Source organism: Vombatus ursinus, unplaced genomic scaffold (assembly GCF_900497805.2).
Source record: "Vombatus ursinus unplaced genomic scaffold, bare-nosed wombat genome assembly UNPS02013950.1, whole genome shotgun sequence".
Lineage (NCBI taxonomy): Eukaryota > Metazoa > Chordata > Mammalia > Diprotodontia > Vombatidae > Vombatus > Vombatus ursinus.
In genome coordinates, this window is record NW_020953728.1 from 326,384 (window position 1) to 342,732 (window position 16,349).

At 35.4% G+C, this 16,349-nt stretch overlaps 1 protein-coding gene across 5 annotated transcripts in view; it reads right to left on the minus strand.

Annotated features, from left to right (window-relative positions):
- The window catches only part of LRRK2 (leucine rich repeat kinase 2), a 228,053-nt gene that overhangs the window by 197,745 nt on the left and 13,959 nt on the right, over positions 1-16,349 (minus strand). For all 5 annotated transcript variants that reach the window (XR_003568832.1, XM_027858947.1, XM_027858948.1 and 2 more), the window contains exons 4-5: positions 11,237-11,325; positions 9,535-9,672 (exon numbers count right to left, since the gene is read on the minus strand). Coding sequence is in view for 4 of the 5 variants with exons in the window: in XM_027858947.1 (XP_027714748.1) it covers positions 9,535-9,672; positions 11,237-11,325 (227 nt within the window). In the remaining variant the exon portion in view is untranslated. The remainder of the gene's footprint in view (positions 1-9,534; positions 9,673-11,236; positions 11,326-16,349) is intronic.

The following is a 16,349-nucleotide window of genomic DNA, read 5'->3' on the forward strand; positions in this document are numbered from 1 at the left end:
CTTTTACCTATACTCTTCTAATCCTTTCCATAGAGTTTGTGCCAGATTTAGAAATATCTGGCAATGATAGTATTAACTCTGTCTTCACACACCAAACGATCTATAATTTTATTAATTCTCTGTACGAAGGAACTACTCAGTTTGCAGAAATTAATAACTTGTCACATGCCACAACACTGCCAGTTAATTCTCCAAAGACTAGTGTATTTGAATAAACCCTATTACACACAACACAACAAGTTAATTTACTTACGAACAAAGAGAATAATTTAAAACATTTCATTTACTTAGGAATAGGTATTGGACCTGTGGTTTCATTGGTAAAGGAAACTCCTAGGTAAGGAAAAGCTCTCCACCACTGTGGAGATGCTTAGCGCATTAAGAGATTAAAAGTTACTTACCAAGAACCACGCAACAAAAATGTGTCAAAAGCAGAACTCCCAGGTCTTCCTTGCTTGGAGACCAGCTCTCTAACCATTCCACAAGTAAGATAGGTTTTACTTAACTGCAAATCTTATCTTTTTATAACCTTATTTTAAGAAAGATAAAATGCAGAGTAAAGAAGGCTGTGAAGAAAAGCGCCAAAGCCAAGGTGGCAGAGTAGACTCATCATTCCAGACTAATCCATCCAACATTCCCCTTCAAAAATTTTTAAAATAACAAAACAAATCAAATTCTGAAACAGCATAGGCAGCAAAAAGTAAGAGTAAGACAGTTCTCCTGTCAAATAAAACTTAGGAGGTCAGAAGGAGATATTCATTACACTGGAATGGGGACAAGATTAGCCTAGGACACATGTGGTGGGAATAACAGCAGCCACTTAAACTTGGTGATAAAGAAATTATGAGGGAACACTGCTGGCATTTGGCATAAGACAGGGCACTGCTTGTCAACTCTAATGTTCATAGCCAGTACCAACTGGCAGTTCCAGGACAGAGAGGAGTGCTAGTACTTGCAGTCCAAAACGAGCAGGTCCCCTACTTGGGTATACCAGAGCCCTTACAAGGAGACTAGGGACCACGCTTCCCCCATGATGCCACCATGAAAGAACCACAAACTTAAAGACTCCTGGGATTAAATATGAAAACAGTAGGGCAACAAAGCCATAACTTTGGGAGAGTGCCCTGCACCCCTACGGTGAACAGAATTCAACTTTAACATAAAGCTCAAAATTGAGAAATAGGATAGAAACATGAGTAAGCAACCAAAAACAAAAAAAGAATCAGACCATAAAGAGGTATCAGTGACAGGAAAGATCAAGACAGACTCACAGAAAGACAACAACATGAAAACAGCTACAAGCAAAGACTCAAAGGAAAATAATGCAGATAGCATTCAAGCCAAAACAGAATTCCAGGAAGAGCTAAAGAAAGAGCAAAAAAAAACAAAAACAAAAACAAAAAACTCTTTAAAAATCAGATGAGACAACATGACTAATGTAATACTTTTAATATGATTGTACATGTATAATTTATGTTAGATTGCTTGCTGTCTTGTGGAGGGGGGAGGAGAGAGAAGGAGAAAGGGAGGAAAATTCTGGAACTCAAAATCTTATAAAAGTGAATACTGAAAACTATCTTTACATGTAAATGGAAAAAGTAAGATACTATTAAGTGGAAAAAATAAAATAAATCAGATGAAAGTGGTAGGGGAAAACTTGGGAAAATAAATAAGCAATGCAAGAAAATTACAAAAAGAGAATTAATAGCTTGGTAAAAGAGGTACAAAATTTGCAAAAGAAAACAATACCTCAGAGGCCGAGCCAAGATGGTGGAGTAAAGGCAGGAACTCTCCTGAGCTCTCCAAATACTTTAAAAAATGACTCTAAACAAATTCTAGAGCAGCAGAACCCACAAAAAGACAGAGTGAAACAAATTTCAGTCCAAGACAACCTGGAAGGTCCAAAGGAAAGGTCTGTTACACCAGGCTGAGAGAGGAGTGCAGTTTAGCCCCAACCTCAGCACAGCCCTGACCCCAGAAAAACCAGGAGTAGGCTTTGGGACTGACTGAACAATCAGCAGCAGCAGCAGTGGCAGATTCTGGAGCTCTCGGCCCACAAAAATTATTGGACTACCTGAAAGCCATGATCAAAAAAAGAGTCTAGACATCATCTTTCAAGAAATTATCAAGGAAAACTGCCCTCTTATTCTAGAACCAGAGGGTAAAATAGAAAGAATCTCTGATCACTTCCTGAAAGAAATCCCAAAATGAAAATCCCAGGAATGTTATAGCCAAATTCCAGAGTTCCCAGATCAAGGAGAAAATATTGTAAGAAGCCAGAAAAAAATAATCCACTATGGTGGAGCCACAGTCAGGATAACACAAGATTTTGCAGCTTCTCCATTAAAGGGATTTGATATATGATAATCTGGAGGGCAAAGGAGCTAGGATTACAACCAAGAATCACCTCCACAGCAAAACTGAGTGTAATCCTTCAAGGGAAAAAATGAAAATTCAATGGGATTGTTGATTTTTAAGCATTCTTGATGAGAAGACCAGCGCTGAACAGAAAATCTGACTTTCAAACACAAGACTCAAGAGAAGCATAAAAAGGTAAACAGGGGGGCAGCTAGGTGGTGCAGTGGATACAGCTCCGCCTTGGAGTCAGGAGCACCTGCGTTCAAATCCAGCCTCAGACACATAACACTAGCTGTGTGACTCTGGGCAAGTCACTTAACTCCAACTGCCTCACCCAAAAAATGAATAATATTAGAAACGATGAGCAAGAAGCTCTCAGAAAAACCTGGAAAAACTTGCATGGGCTGATGCAAAGTGAAATGTACTGTGTACAAAGTAACAGCAATATTGTAAGATGATCAGCTGCAAATGACTTAGCTATTCTCAGCAATACAGCTATCCAAGACACCTCTGAAGGACTTACGATGAAAAACGCTAACCATCCCCAGAGAAAGTACTGATGGGGTCTGAAAACCGATTAAAATATAGGTTTTTTTTATATTTTACTTTATTTTTGAGGTTTTTTGGTCTGTTTTCTTTCACAACATGACTATTAAGTATATGTTGCATGACTATACATGTATAACCTATATTGAATTGCTTACCTTCTCAATGGAGGGTGGGGGGTTGGAGTGAGGAGGGAGGAAGATAGAGAATTTAAAACTCAAAGTTTTAAAAATGAATGTAAAAAACTATTTTTACATGTAACTGGGGGAAAATAAAATACTAAATATAAAATGTAACAAAATTTAAAAAAAGAAAATAAAAGAAAAATGGAAAGTGGTCTCAAGCCCAGAAAGAACTCATCTAAGAGCTCAAAAGGGAGCTTAGAAGACATAAGAGAGGGAGAAGAAAAAATAGGAAAAGAAATGAGAGTGATTCAAGAAAATTATGAAAAAAAGAGTGAAAAGCTTGGAAAACTTTAAAAAGTAGAACTGGCCAACTGGAAAAGGAGATACAAAAATCCATTGAAGAAAACAACTTCTTAAAGAATACAACTGGCCAAATGAAAAAGAAAGTATAAAAGTTAATAAAGGAAAATAACACCTGAAAAGTTAGAATTGAGTAAGTGGAAGTTAATGGCTCTGAGACATCAAAAATCAATCAAACACGTTAAAATAATGACCAAATGGAAGAAAATATAAAATACCTCTCAGGAGAAACAGCTGACTTGAATACAGATCCAAGAGAGACAATATCAGCATCACTGGACTACCTGAAAGCCATAATCAAAACAAGGACTTGGACAGCATCTTTCAAGAAATTATCAAGGAAAACTGCCCTGATGTCCTGGAACCAAAGGGCAAAATAGGCATTGAAAGAATCCACCTATCGCCTCAGGAAAGAGATCCCAAAATAAAAACTTCAAAGAACATTATAGACAAATTTCAGGAAATTTGGTCAAGTCAAGGAAAATATACTACAAGTGGACAGAAAGAAAAAATTCAAATAAGAGGGAACCACAATCAGAATTGCACAGGACTTGGCAGCTGAGACATTAAACAATCAGAGGTCATGGAAAGGCGAAAGAGCTAGGATTACAACCAAGAATCACTTACCTAGCAAATTAAGCATAATACATCAAAGGAAAAAAATAGTCATTTAATGAAATAGAAGGATTTCAAGCTTTCATAAGTAGAAGACCAGAACAAACAAAAATTTGACCTCCAATATCAAGACTTGTAAAATGAAAAAAGAAAACATAAGAGATTCAATAGCGCTAAACTATTTATATCTGTTCAGGAGTAGATAATACTTGTAATTCTTAAAAAAATTTTATCACTAATAGTATAGCTAGATGGAATATACATAGAGCACAAAGGTATAAGGAGAATTTGAGGGAACGACATAAAAAAAATTAAGGGAGAAAGAGGAGTACACCAGGTGTAGAAGGAAGAGAGAGGTAGAATGGGGTAACAATTTTAACTGAAGAGGTATGAAAGACCTATTACAGTGGAGTGGAAGATGGGAAGGTGGGTGATAAGCATCACTTGAACCTTACTCTTATCAACACTGGCTCAAAGAGGGAATAATATACACATTCAGTTGAATATAGAAATCTATCTTACCAGACAGGGATGTAGGAGGGGAGATCAAGCAAAGGCTGGGGGCGGGGGGGTGGGGTGGGGGGGGACTGACAGAAGGGAGAGTGGATCAGGGGAGGTAATAGACAGAAGCAAAACACTGGTGAAAAAGGAAAGGGTGAAAGGAGAGAAAGGACAGACAGGAGGAAGAATAGGATGGAGGGAAATACACAGGTAGTTAATCATTACTGTAATGTGAATGGGATGAACTCTCTCATAATATGGAAGCAGACATCACAGTGGATCAAAAATCAGAATCCTACAATATGTTTACAAGAAACAAACTTGGAGCAGAGACACACATACAGAGTAAAGGTAATGGGCTGGAGCAGAATCTATTATGCCTCAGCTGAAGTTAAAAAAAAAAAAAGCAGGGATAGTAATCCTCATTTCGCACAACGTAAAAGCAAAAATAGACCTAATTAAAAAAGATAAGCAAAGAAACTCTATCTACTCTAAAATGTACCATAGACAATGAAGCAGTATCAATACTAAATATATATGCACCAAATGGTAAAGCATCTAAATTCTTAAAGGAGAAGTTTAGTGAGTTACAGGAAGAAATACACAGCAAAACTATACTGGTGGGGGAATTTTAACTGTCCTCTCTCAGAACTCGAAAAATTCAACCAAAAAGTAAATAAGAAAGAAACTAAGGAAGTAAAAAGAAAATAAAGAAAGTTAGATATGACTGACCTTTGGCATGATTTAGACATAAAGGGTGACACCATAAGCAAATTAGAAGAGCAAGAAATAGTCTTATCTGTTAGATATATGGGGAGGTGAAGAATTCATGACTAAATGAGATAGAGAGCATTACAAAAAATGAAATAGATAATTCTGATTCTATTAAATAAAAAAGCTTTTGTAAAACAAAACCAATGCAACCAAGATTAGAAGGAATGCAGAAGACTTTATCTTTATACCAAAATCTGCATACAAAGTATCTCTGATAAAGGCCTCATTTCTCAACTATCTAGAGAAAGGAGTCAAATTTATAAGAATACAAGCCAAATGGCCTAATTGATAAATGGTCAAAGAATATGAACAGGCAGTTTTCACATGAAGAAATCAAAACTATCTAAAGTCACATGAAAAAATGCTCTAAATCACTATTGATTAGAGAAACGCAAATTAAAAACAACTATGAGGTACCACCTCATGCCTATCAGATTGACTAATATGACAAAAACGGAAAATGTTGGATGTTGGAGAACTGGGACACTGATGCACTGTTGGTAGAGTTGTGAACTGATCCAATCATTATGTAAAGCAATTTGGAGCTATGCCCAAAGGACAACCAAACTGTGCATTACCTTTTTATCTAGGAATACCACTACTAGGTCTGTATCCCAAAGAGATCATAAAAAAGGGAAAAGGACCAAACATGTGCAAAAATATTTAGCAGCTCTTTTTGTGATGGCAAAATATTGGAAATGGAGAGGATGCCTATCAACTATGGAATGGCTGAACAAGCTATGGTATATGAATGCAATGAAACACAATTGTGCAAAAAGAAATGGTGAACAGGCAGATTTCAGAAAAACCTGAAAAGACTCCTATGAACTGATGCAAAGTAAAATGAGCAGAAGCAGGAAAACATTATACACATTACCAGCAACATTTTGTGATAAATGACTCAGCTCCTCTTAGCAACTGAGCAAAGACAAGCACAAAGGACTCATGAGGAAATGCTATCCATATCCAGATAAAGAACTAATGGACTCTAAATGCAGATTAAAGCATATTTTTTCACTTACTTTATTCCTTTTTTTGTGTTTTTTTTCCTTTTGATCTGTTTCTTCTTTCACAACTGTGACTAATATGGAAATATTTTTAAATGATAGCACATGTATAAACTATATCAAACTGTCTACCATTTTCAGAAGAGGGGAGGGAGAAAAATTTAAAAGTCAAAATTTTGTAAAAATGAATGCTAAAAATTTTCTTGACATGTACCTGGGGGAAAAATACTACTAAATTTAAAAAAAGAGCTTAGATATCATGTCAAGAAATTATAAAAGAAAACTGACCAGCTGTGTTAGAATCAGAGGACATAGAAGAATGTCAAAGAACCCACTGATCACCTCATGAAAGAGATCCCAAAATGAAAACCCCCAGAAATATTACAGCCAAATTCCAAATACTGAAACCAGACAGAAAGAAAACATTTAAATATCGTGGAGTCATAGTCAGGATCACACAAGATCTAGTAGTTACCATTTAAAGGAGGGGAAAACTTGGAATATAATATTCCAGAAGGCAAAGTAACTGGAATTACAACAAAGAATAACCTATCCAGCAAAACTTAGTATAACCCCTCAATGGAAAAAAATTTGACATTAAATGAAATAGAAGACTTTCAGGAATTTCTGATGAAAAGATCAGAACTAAACAGAATGCTGGATATTCAAAGAGAAGACTTGAGAAGCATAAAAATGTAAATATGAAAGAGAAATCATGAGGGAATTAATAAAGACTAACTGCTTACATTCCTGTGTGGGAAGATGATACATGTAACTCCTAAGAACTTTCATGAGTAGGACAGTCAGAAGGAGTATATAAAGATAAAGCACATGGGCGTGAATCAATAATAATGAGATGATCTCAAAAAAAAATGGAGGGCAAGGAAGAGGAATTCTCACTGGAAGAATGGGGAAGGGAGAGGAAAAAAGGGGGATATTATTTCATATAAAAGAAGCATGTAAAGAAGAATTTTTACATTGGACGAGAAAATGGGGGTTGAGGGGAAGAGACAAGGCTTGAACCTCACTATAATCTGAACTGGTTCAAAGAGGGAAGAACATATACATACACGCATGCATGCAAGAGTGCAATCTCTCTCTCTCTCTCTCTCTCTCTCTCTCACACACACACACACACACACACACACACACACACAGAGTAGTAGAATAAACTATTTTCCCCAACAGGGAAGTAGAAGAAGGAAATGATAATGGGTTAAGTGAAAAGGTAGGGGAAAGGGGAAGAATAAGAGGCAAGGCAGATTATGGAAGGAAAAGGTCATGTGTGTAACAAATTTTGAAGACAGAGTAAAAACAGAGAGAGAGAAGGATAAAAAAGTTAGTAATAACAACTATGAATGCAAATGACATGAATTCACCTATAAAACGGAAATAGGCAGCAGAATGGCTTAGAAACCAGATTTCCAACAATATACTGTTTACAAGAAACACACCTGATACAGAAAGACACACAGAATTAAAATAAGGAGCTGGAATAGAATCTCTTATAATTGAGTTTAAATAAAAATGGAAAGTTAGCAATCATGGTCTCAGAGCAAAAGCAAAAATAAAACATTAAAAAAGAAAATCAGGGAAACTACATTTTATTAAAAAAAGTACTATAGACAATGAAGTAGTATCGTCACTAAACAAATATGCATCAAATGGTATAGCATCCAATTCCTTAAAGGAAAAGTTAAAACGAATTACTAGAGGGAAATACTAAAACTATGCTAGTGAAGGACCTCAACTTTACCCTCTCAGAACTAAATGAATCTAACCATAAAATGAATAAGAAAGAAGTTAAGGAAATGAATACAATTAGAGAAAACTTAGATATGATAGACACTAGAGGTAACAGGGAACAGAAAGGAGTATACCTTTTTCTCAGTTGTACATGGCAAGTTCAAAACACTAATCATGTATTAGGGTGTAAAAATTTCACAAAAAAAATACAGAAAAGCAGAAATTATTAAATGTACACTTTTCAGTACATAATATATTAAAAATTACATTCAATAAAGGGCCTTGGAGACACAGATTAAAAATTATTTGGAACAAAATAATCTAATGTTAAATAATGAGTAGGTAGAAAAACAAATCATAGAAGCAATCATTAATTCCATTACAGGTAATAACAATGAGACATCATGAATGTCTCATTTAATGCAATCAAAATGGATAATTTTGATTGCATTAAATTAAAAAGCTTTTACACACAAAAAAGCAAGGCAGTCAAAATTAGAAGGAAGTAGTAAACCGAGAACAACTTTTTACAGCAAGTTTTTCTGATTAAGGTCTAATTTCTCAACTATAGAGAGAACTAAGTCAAAGTCATAAAAATCTGATTCATTCCCCAATTGATAAATGGTCAAAGATATGAATAGGCAGTTTTCAGATGAAGAAATCAAAGCTATCTATAGCCATAATGAGAAAATGCTCTAAATCACTACTGATTTGAGAAAAGCAAATTAAAACATCTGAGGCATCACCTCACACCCACCAGATGGGCTAACATGATGGAAAAGGAAAATGATAAATGTTGGAGGGGGATATGGAAAAATGAGGACACTAATGAACTGCTTGTGGAACCGTGAAGTGATCCAATCATTCTGAAGAACAATTTGGAACTATGCCCAAAGGGCTATAAAACTTTGCATACCCTTTGACCCAGCAAAAAGAAAAGGACTTATACATACAAAATTATTTGTAGCCACTCTTTTTATGGATGCAAAGAACTGGAAATTAAAAAGATGTCCATAATTTGGGGAGTGACTGAACAAGCTGTGATATATAATTGTGATGGAATACTATATGAAATGATGAGGGAGATGGTTTTAAAAAAAATTGGGGAAGACATATGAACTGATGCAAAGTGAAGTGAGCAGAACCAAAAGAACATGGAACACAATAGCAGCAATATTGTAAAATGATCAACTGTGAAAGACTTAGCTACTCTAATCAATACAATGATCCAAGACAATTCCAAACGACTCATAATGAAATATGCTATCTACCTCTAGAGAGAATTGATGAACTCAAGCATTTTTCACTTTCTTTCTTTTTTTTTGCTTTTTTGTGTAAACTTGGCTAATACAGAAACATGTTTTGCTTGACTTCCCATGTATAATAGCTAACATGTAGCTTGCCTTCTCAATGTGTGGGGGAGGGGCAGGTAAGGGGGGAAAATTTGGAACTCAAAAATTTTTTAAAATAAAAATAAGATAAAATTTAAAAAATCAGAATACCTTTCTCAAAAAGCACATGCAAAACTTTACAGCCAAACCTTTGGATCTCTTCATTACTAGGAAATGTACGCATGGCATCAAAAATTAATGTGAATACATCACTGCAATCTTCTTCCAATATCTGCAAAGTCATCAAATCTATGTAAGGAAAACAAAAATTAATAGTTCTTTTGGTACTCAGAAGATCCAAAGTTCTTACATGATAGTCATGTATCTGGACTTTTTTTTTTGGTAAGCTACTTAGTTTACTCAAAAGTCATCATGGTCAAGTTCATATAAAAGACAAATGAAAGAATTCATCAAGTGACTTAAAGATAATCTCTGAAATGACTTTAATACACACTGAAACTTTTCTAATCTCAAAAACTACATGAAAAAATAGTACTTTTAAACAAAAATTTAAAAAGTCATAACATGATACAAATACTGCTGATTTCTATACACATTGATGAGATTTCTTTCAATTCTTATTCTTATTTATTGCCAATTTAAGAATGCAAATGTTTCAAATTAAAAACACTGAAAAAAGGATGTGATTAAAATAAAACACAGATAAGAAGGTCCAATACAGTCTCACCAATTTTTTTCTATGGGAAAAAGGATTATATGTATTCTCAAAATGTCAGCCCTTTAATTTGATCCTCTGAATATCAATTTATCATTTTCTTTTAAAAATGTCCTTTCTTATCCTTTGACCCAGCAATAGCACTTCAAGGGCTACATCCCAAAGAGATCATACAATGGGAAAAAGACCTGTATGTACAAAAATATTTATAGCAGCTCTTTTTGTGATGGCAAAGAACTGGAAATTGAGAGGATGCCCATCAATTGGGGAATGACCGAACAAGTCGTGGTATATAAATGTAATGGAATGCTATCATGCTATAAGAAATGATAAACAGGCAGACTTCAGAAAAACCTGGAAAGACTTTTATTGTCTGATGCTGAGTGAAGTGAGCAGAACTAGGAGAACACTGTACATAGTAACAGCCACGTTGTACAATGACTAACATTGATAGATTTAACCCTTCTCAGTGACACAATGATCTAAGACATGCCTCACAATAGAAAATGCTATCCACATCCAAAGAAAGAACTATGGAGTTTGAATGCAGATCGAAGCATACTATTTGCTATTTTTTTTCTTCTGTTGTGTTTTGTTTCCTTTTTCTGGTGGTTCCTCCTATTGGTTCTAATTCTTCCTTACAACATCACGAATGTGAAAATGTTTAATAGGAATGTATATATATATATGGTCTATATCAGATTGCATGCCATCTTGGGGAGGGAGGTACAGAAGGACAGGGAGAAAAATTTAAAACTCAAAAGTTTATGGAAGTGATTGTTGATAAATCAAAATAAATTAATTTTTGAAAAATAATTTTTATTTAAAAAAATGTTCTTTCTTCAGTTCACTTCTCCTTTTTTCAACTTCTTTTCTTTTTAATCCTTTCTTAAGAAAGAAAAATAAAACAACAGGATGCTAGAGTAAAAGCCGTGATCAACGAGATTAATGCCACTGAATTAATGAGAAAAGAGGAAAACCAACCAACATGTAAGACCAATAATAGATTTTTCCTTGTTATGGGATTTGGAAACCTAAAATTCAAATTTCACGAGTAATTTTGTTATGATTCCTAGTAAAATATAAAAAAAAGTTAAAATACATTAATAAACAGTTTGACCTTTTAAATTTAAATACCTGAAGTCAGCAGCTGATCTAATGCCTTCAGTCCAATCACTGAAAGGTTTATATTAGCATTGTGAACAGTGAGCATTTTAAGAATCAGCCTGAAAAAGAGATCAGAAATAAGATCAACATCTCAATGGTATGTCAGTTTATTTTTCAATGTCACATTCACATTTTCTCTTTCTGATTTTCTTTATTCAATGCATTTGAAAATTAATCTATAATTAATTAATGTAAAGTCTTATTTACACGAACAAATAAAAGGGATTTTGTTACTGATAATCAAAACCCACAATCTGTCCAGTAGGATCTGTTCCCAAGACAGTGCAAAGTTATCTTGCCTAGGCTGATCAGATTGGTGAAGTTTCTCTACCAACAGAGTAAAACAATGGCTCCAACACAAAAGGGAAATCAAACAGCTACATGGTGGTAGCAAGATGTTTGGTATATAAAGATAATGAGATGCTGATTAATTTGTAATCAACTTAATAAAAAAAAGTGAGTAAAATCTAACTTCTTTAACACTTCCGCTTAAGATTTTAAGTTAACACCTATTGAATGTAATGCTCACTATGCCCTAGGTCTCATAGGTACTCACAAAGCAGAAAATAAGACACATAGAAAAAGGAGATTTAAAAAAAAAATACACCTTTATTAAGCTAAAATTCCTTTTTTAAATAATATTTGCCACTCTATTTAAGTGGATGTAATAAAATATATCAAATACAAGAGTATTATAATGACTTGGAGGGTTTTTCTATATATGTTCTTAGGTTTTTAATTAACAGGACTATGTGGAAAACTTGTTTTATTGGCAGAAACTGAAAATGTTCTATTTTTAAAATAAAGCAATGACATCCACTGTAATTAAAATAAAATCAGATTTTGGAATTTTGTTTCCTGATTTATCATTTTTTAATGCAATTAAACTCAGTTCACTTCTCCTTTTTTCAGCTTCTTTTCTTTTTAATCCTTTCTTAAGAAACAAAAATAAAAAAACAGGACTCTAGAGTAAAAGCCCAGATCAACAAGATTAATGCCACTGAATTAATGAGAAAAGAGGAAAACCAACCAACATGTAAGACCAATAATAGATTTTTCCTTGTCATGGGATTTGGAAACCTAAAATTCAAATTTCATGAGTAATTTTGTTATGATCTGGGAATAGAACAGAGCACAAACAAGGAAAATAGAGACAACACTTCGTCCCAGATCACAGCACCTTAGAAACACTGAAAACTTGCAGACCTCAAGAACTAGCTCTAAAAACAGCAGCAATGACTCCCCAACCCCAGGTGAGCGGAAGCAAACTTTAAGATAAAGTTCAAGGTCAAGAAATAGGTTGGAAAAGCAAACAATAACAACAAAAAAGAATCTAACCATGAAAAAAGCTATTAGGGTGGCAGGGAAGACCAAGACATAAACTCAGAATAAGACAACAAAAAGAAAACAGCTATAAGTAAAAGTCTCAAAAAAAAAAATGCTAATTGAACCCATGCCCAACAAGAATTCAAGGAAGAGTTAAAAAGTAAGAGTGATACATGAAAAATCAGGAAAAGGAACGAGAATGATGCAAGAAAATTATGAAAAGAGAATTAACAACCTGGTAAAAGAAGCGTGCGTGCGCGCGCACACACACACACACACACACACACACACAAAGAATGAAGAAAAGATACACCTTAAAAAATAGAAAAGGTCAAATGGTAAAAGAATCTCAAAAATTCACTGAAGAAAAGAATGCCTTAAAAAGCAAAACTAGCCAAAAGGAAAAAGAGATACAAAAGTTCACTGAAGAAAATAATTTGTTGAAAATTAGAATTGGGCAAGTGTAAGCTTATGATTCCATGAGACATCAAGAAACAATAAAACAAAGTCAAAAGAATGGAAAAAATAGAAGGAAATGTGAACTATCTCATTGGAAAAACAACTGACCTGGAAAATAAAATTGAGGAGAGATAATTCAAGAATTATTATACTACCTGAAAATCATGATCAAAAAGGGAGCATAGCTATCATCTTTCAAGAAATTATCAAGGGGACTTCTGGTAGCCAAGATGGTGGAGTAAGTATTAAATCACTGTAACTCTCCCATATTTACCTCCAAACAACCATCAAATGTCTTGGAACCACAGGGCAAAATTGGCATTGAAAGATTCCACCGATCACCTCAGGAACAAGATTCCAATATAAAAACTCCAAGAAACATTACAGCAAATTAGAGAACTATCGGGTCAAGGAAAATATACTGCAGGTTGCCAGAAAGAAAAAAAAATTCAAATATCAGGGAGCCGCAATCAAGATTACAAAGGAGTTAGCAGCTGCAACATTAAAGAATCAGCAATCATGGAACATGATATTCCAGAAGGCAAAGGAGCTAGGACTGCAACCAAGAATCATTTACCTGGCAAACTAAGCATAATACCTCAAGGGAAAAAACGGTCATTCGATGAAATAGAAGGATTTCAAGCTTTCATAAAAAGACCAGAATTAACCCAAAAATTTGATCTCCAATATCAAGACTCAAGAGAAGCATAAACATGGAAAAGAAAAGAAGGGATTCAATGGAGTTGAACTGTTTGCATTCCTACATGGGAAGATGATTCTTGTAATTCTTAAAAATTGGACCACTAATAGTAAAACTAGAAGGAATATAGATGTAAAAGGTGAATTTGAGGGAATGACATAAAAAAATAATTAAGGGATAAGAAAGAGGCATATACTGGGTGTAGAGGAAAGGGAGAGGTAGAATAGGGTAAATTATTTCACATGGAGAGGCATGAAAAAATCTATTACAGTGGAGAGGAAGATGGGTGGATGGGCAACAAGCAATGCTTGACCCTTACTCTCATCAGTATTGGCTCAAAGAGGGAATAATATACACGATCAACTGAATACAGAAATCTATCTTACTTGACAGGAAAGTAGGAAGGGAGCTGATTAAGCAAGTGGGGACTGTGGGGGGGGAGGGGAAACTGACAGAAGAGAAGGTAGACTGGAGGAGACAGCAGACAGAAGTAAAATACTGGTGAGGAGGGAAAAGGTAAAAAAAGAGAGGACAAACAGGAGGAAAATAGGTTGGAAGGATATACAGTTAATAATCATAACTGTGAATGTGAATGTGAATGAGATGAACTTTCTATAAAATGGTAGCAGATAGTAGAGTGGATCAAAAAACCAGAATTCTACAATACGTTGCTTACAAAAAACACACAGTTCTAGCACAGAGACACACACAGAGTAAAGATAAGGGGCTGGAGCAGAATCATCCCTTATGGAGGCTTGAAATCCTTCTATTTCATTGAATGATCTTAACCCAATAGTTCTGTAATTTGGCTATAATGTTCCTTGAAGTTTATATTTTGGGATCTCTTTCCTGAAGTGATCAGTAGATTCTTTCAATGCCTATTTTGCCCTCTGGATCTAGGATATCAAGCCATTTTTTCCTTGATAATTTCTTGAAAGATGCTCTCCAGGTCCTGCTTTTAATTATGGCTTTCAGGTAGTCCAATGATACTGGCATTGTCTCTCCTGGATTTATTTCCCAGGTCAGTTATTTTTCCAATGAGATATTTTACATTTCCTTCTATTTTTTTTTTCATTCCTCTGAAATTGTTTGATTGATTCTTGATGTCTCATAGAGTCATAAGCTTCCACTTGCCCTATTCTAAATTGTAAGGAGTGGTTTTCCTCAGTTAGCTTCTGTACTTGCTTTTCCATCTGGCCAAGTGTATTTTGAAGGAGTTGTTGTCTTCAGTGGATTTTTGTATCTCCTTTTCCATTTGGCCAAATCTCCTTTTTAAATAGTTGTTTTCTTTGCAAGCTGTTGATTCTTTTTTCATAATTCTCTTGCACCACTGTCATTTCTTTTCCCAATTTTTCTTCTACCTCTCTTATATGATACTTAAGCTCCTTTTTGAGTTCTTCCATGAGTTCTTTCTGGCCTTGAAATCTCTTCAATTTTTCTTTGGGGTTTTACTGATAGGTGTTTAGACATTCTTGTACTCTTCTGAGTTTATTTTGATATTCCCTATCACCATAATAACTTCCTATGGTTAGATTATTTTTTTTGTTGTTGTTGTTGCTTTTGGCTCATCTTTTTGGGCCTTTTTCCTTTCTTTTAAATTTAAGCTCTGTTCCCAGGGTGGAAAGGGCACTGTCTCAGGCATGCATCAGTAACTGCAGGCCCTGGCTGTTTACCTGGAGCTGCACTGATGTTGCCCTAAGGTCCATGGGGGACTTAAGGGTCTGGTGATGTGCTGAGGGGATGGGATGGCGAGTGGCTGGTTCTGCTGGAGGCCAAAGGGGTCTGCCAGCTTACCTGGTACTGAGCCAGGCTTCTAGTGCCAGTGTCTGGTATGTGTAGAGACCATTAAGGATCTGCATTTCCCCAGGGATATACTGATACATGTGGTGGTCTGGCCACTGGCAACTGACTGTTAGACCAGGGCTATACTGAAGCACATGATGGAGGCCTGGTGCTGGCAGCTGTCTGTTTGCCTAGGCACCTACAGGGCTGTCCTCTACCTGTTTCCTCAGGGCTATATTTAAGCACATGATGGCTCTCAGAGCTGGAGTCTGCCCATTTCCCTGGCCAGGCTGAGGCACATGGAATGTCCTGGTTTTGGTGTTTGCCTGCTCCCTCACACCATTGCTCAGGATCTACTGCTGGTTTGATGAAGTGGGGATTGCTGCTAGCATGCTGGGACACTTCCTGTCCTGGACTGCATTCCCCTTTTACCCAAGTGAGAGACACTTTTCCTGCCAATCTTCCAAGTTTCTTGTGCTCAAAGTTTGTTTCACCCCATCTCTTTGCTGGTCCTACTGTTCCAGGATTTATTTTGGAATGCTATTTCATGTTTGTTTGGAGGTGATTTTTGGAGAGTTATGGCGAATTACTTCTTACTCCACCATATAGGCTCCTGGACGTTCTATCTGTGTCTTAAGTAAGTTTTTCAGAGAATGAACTTAAAACAGTCATCCTGTTCATGGGAATTGGGATCTAGAGGTTCTTATGAATAGTTAACGATAATTATTTCTCCTTGATTCAAAATACTTAGAAACCTATTCAAGCACTCCTGTTTCTGTGTTTGTTATTTTCCGTGTGTGTGTGTGTGTGTGTGTG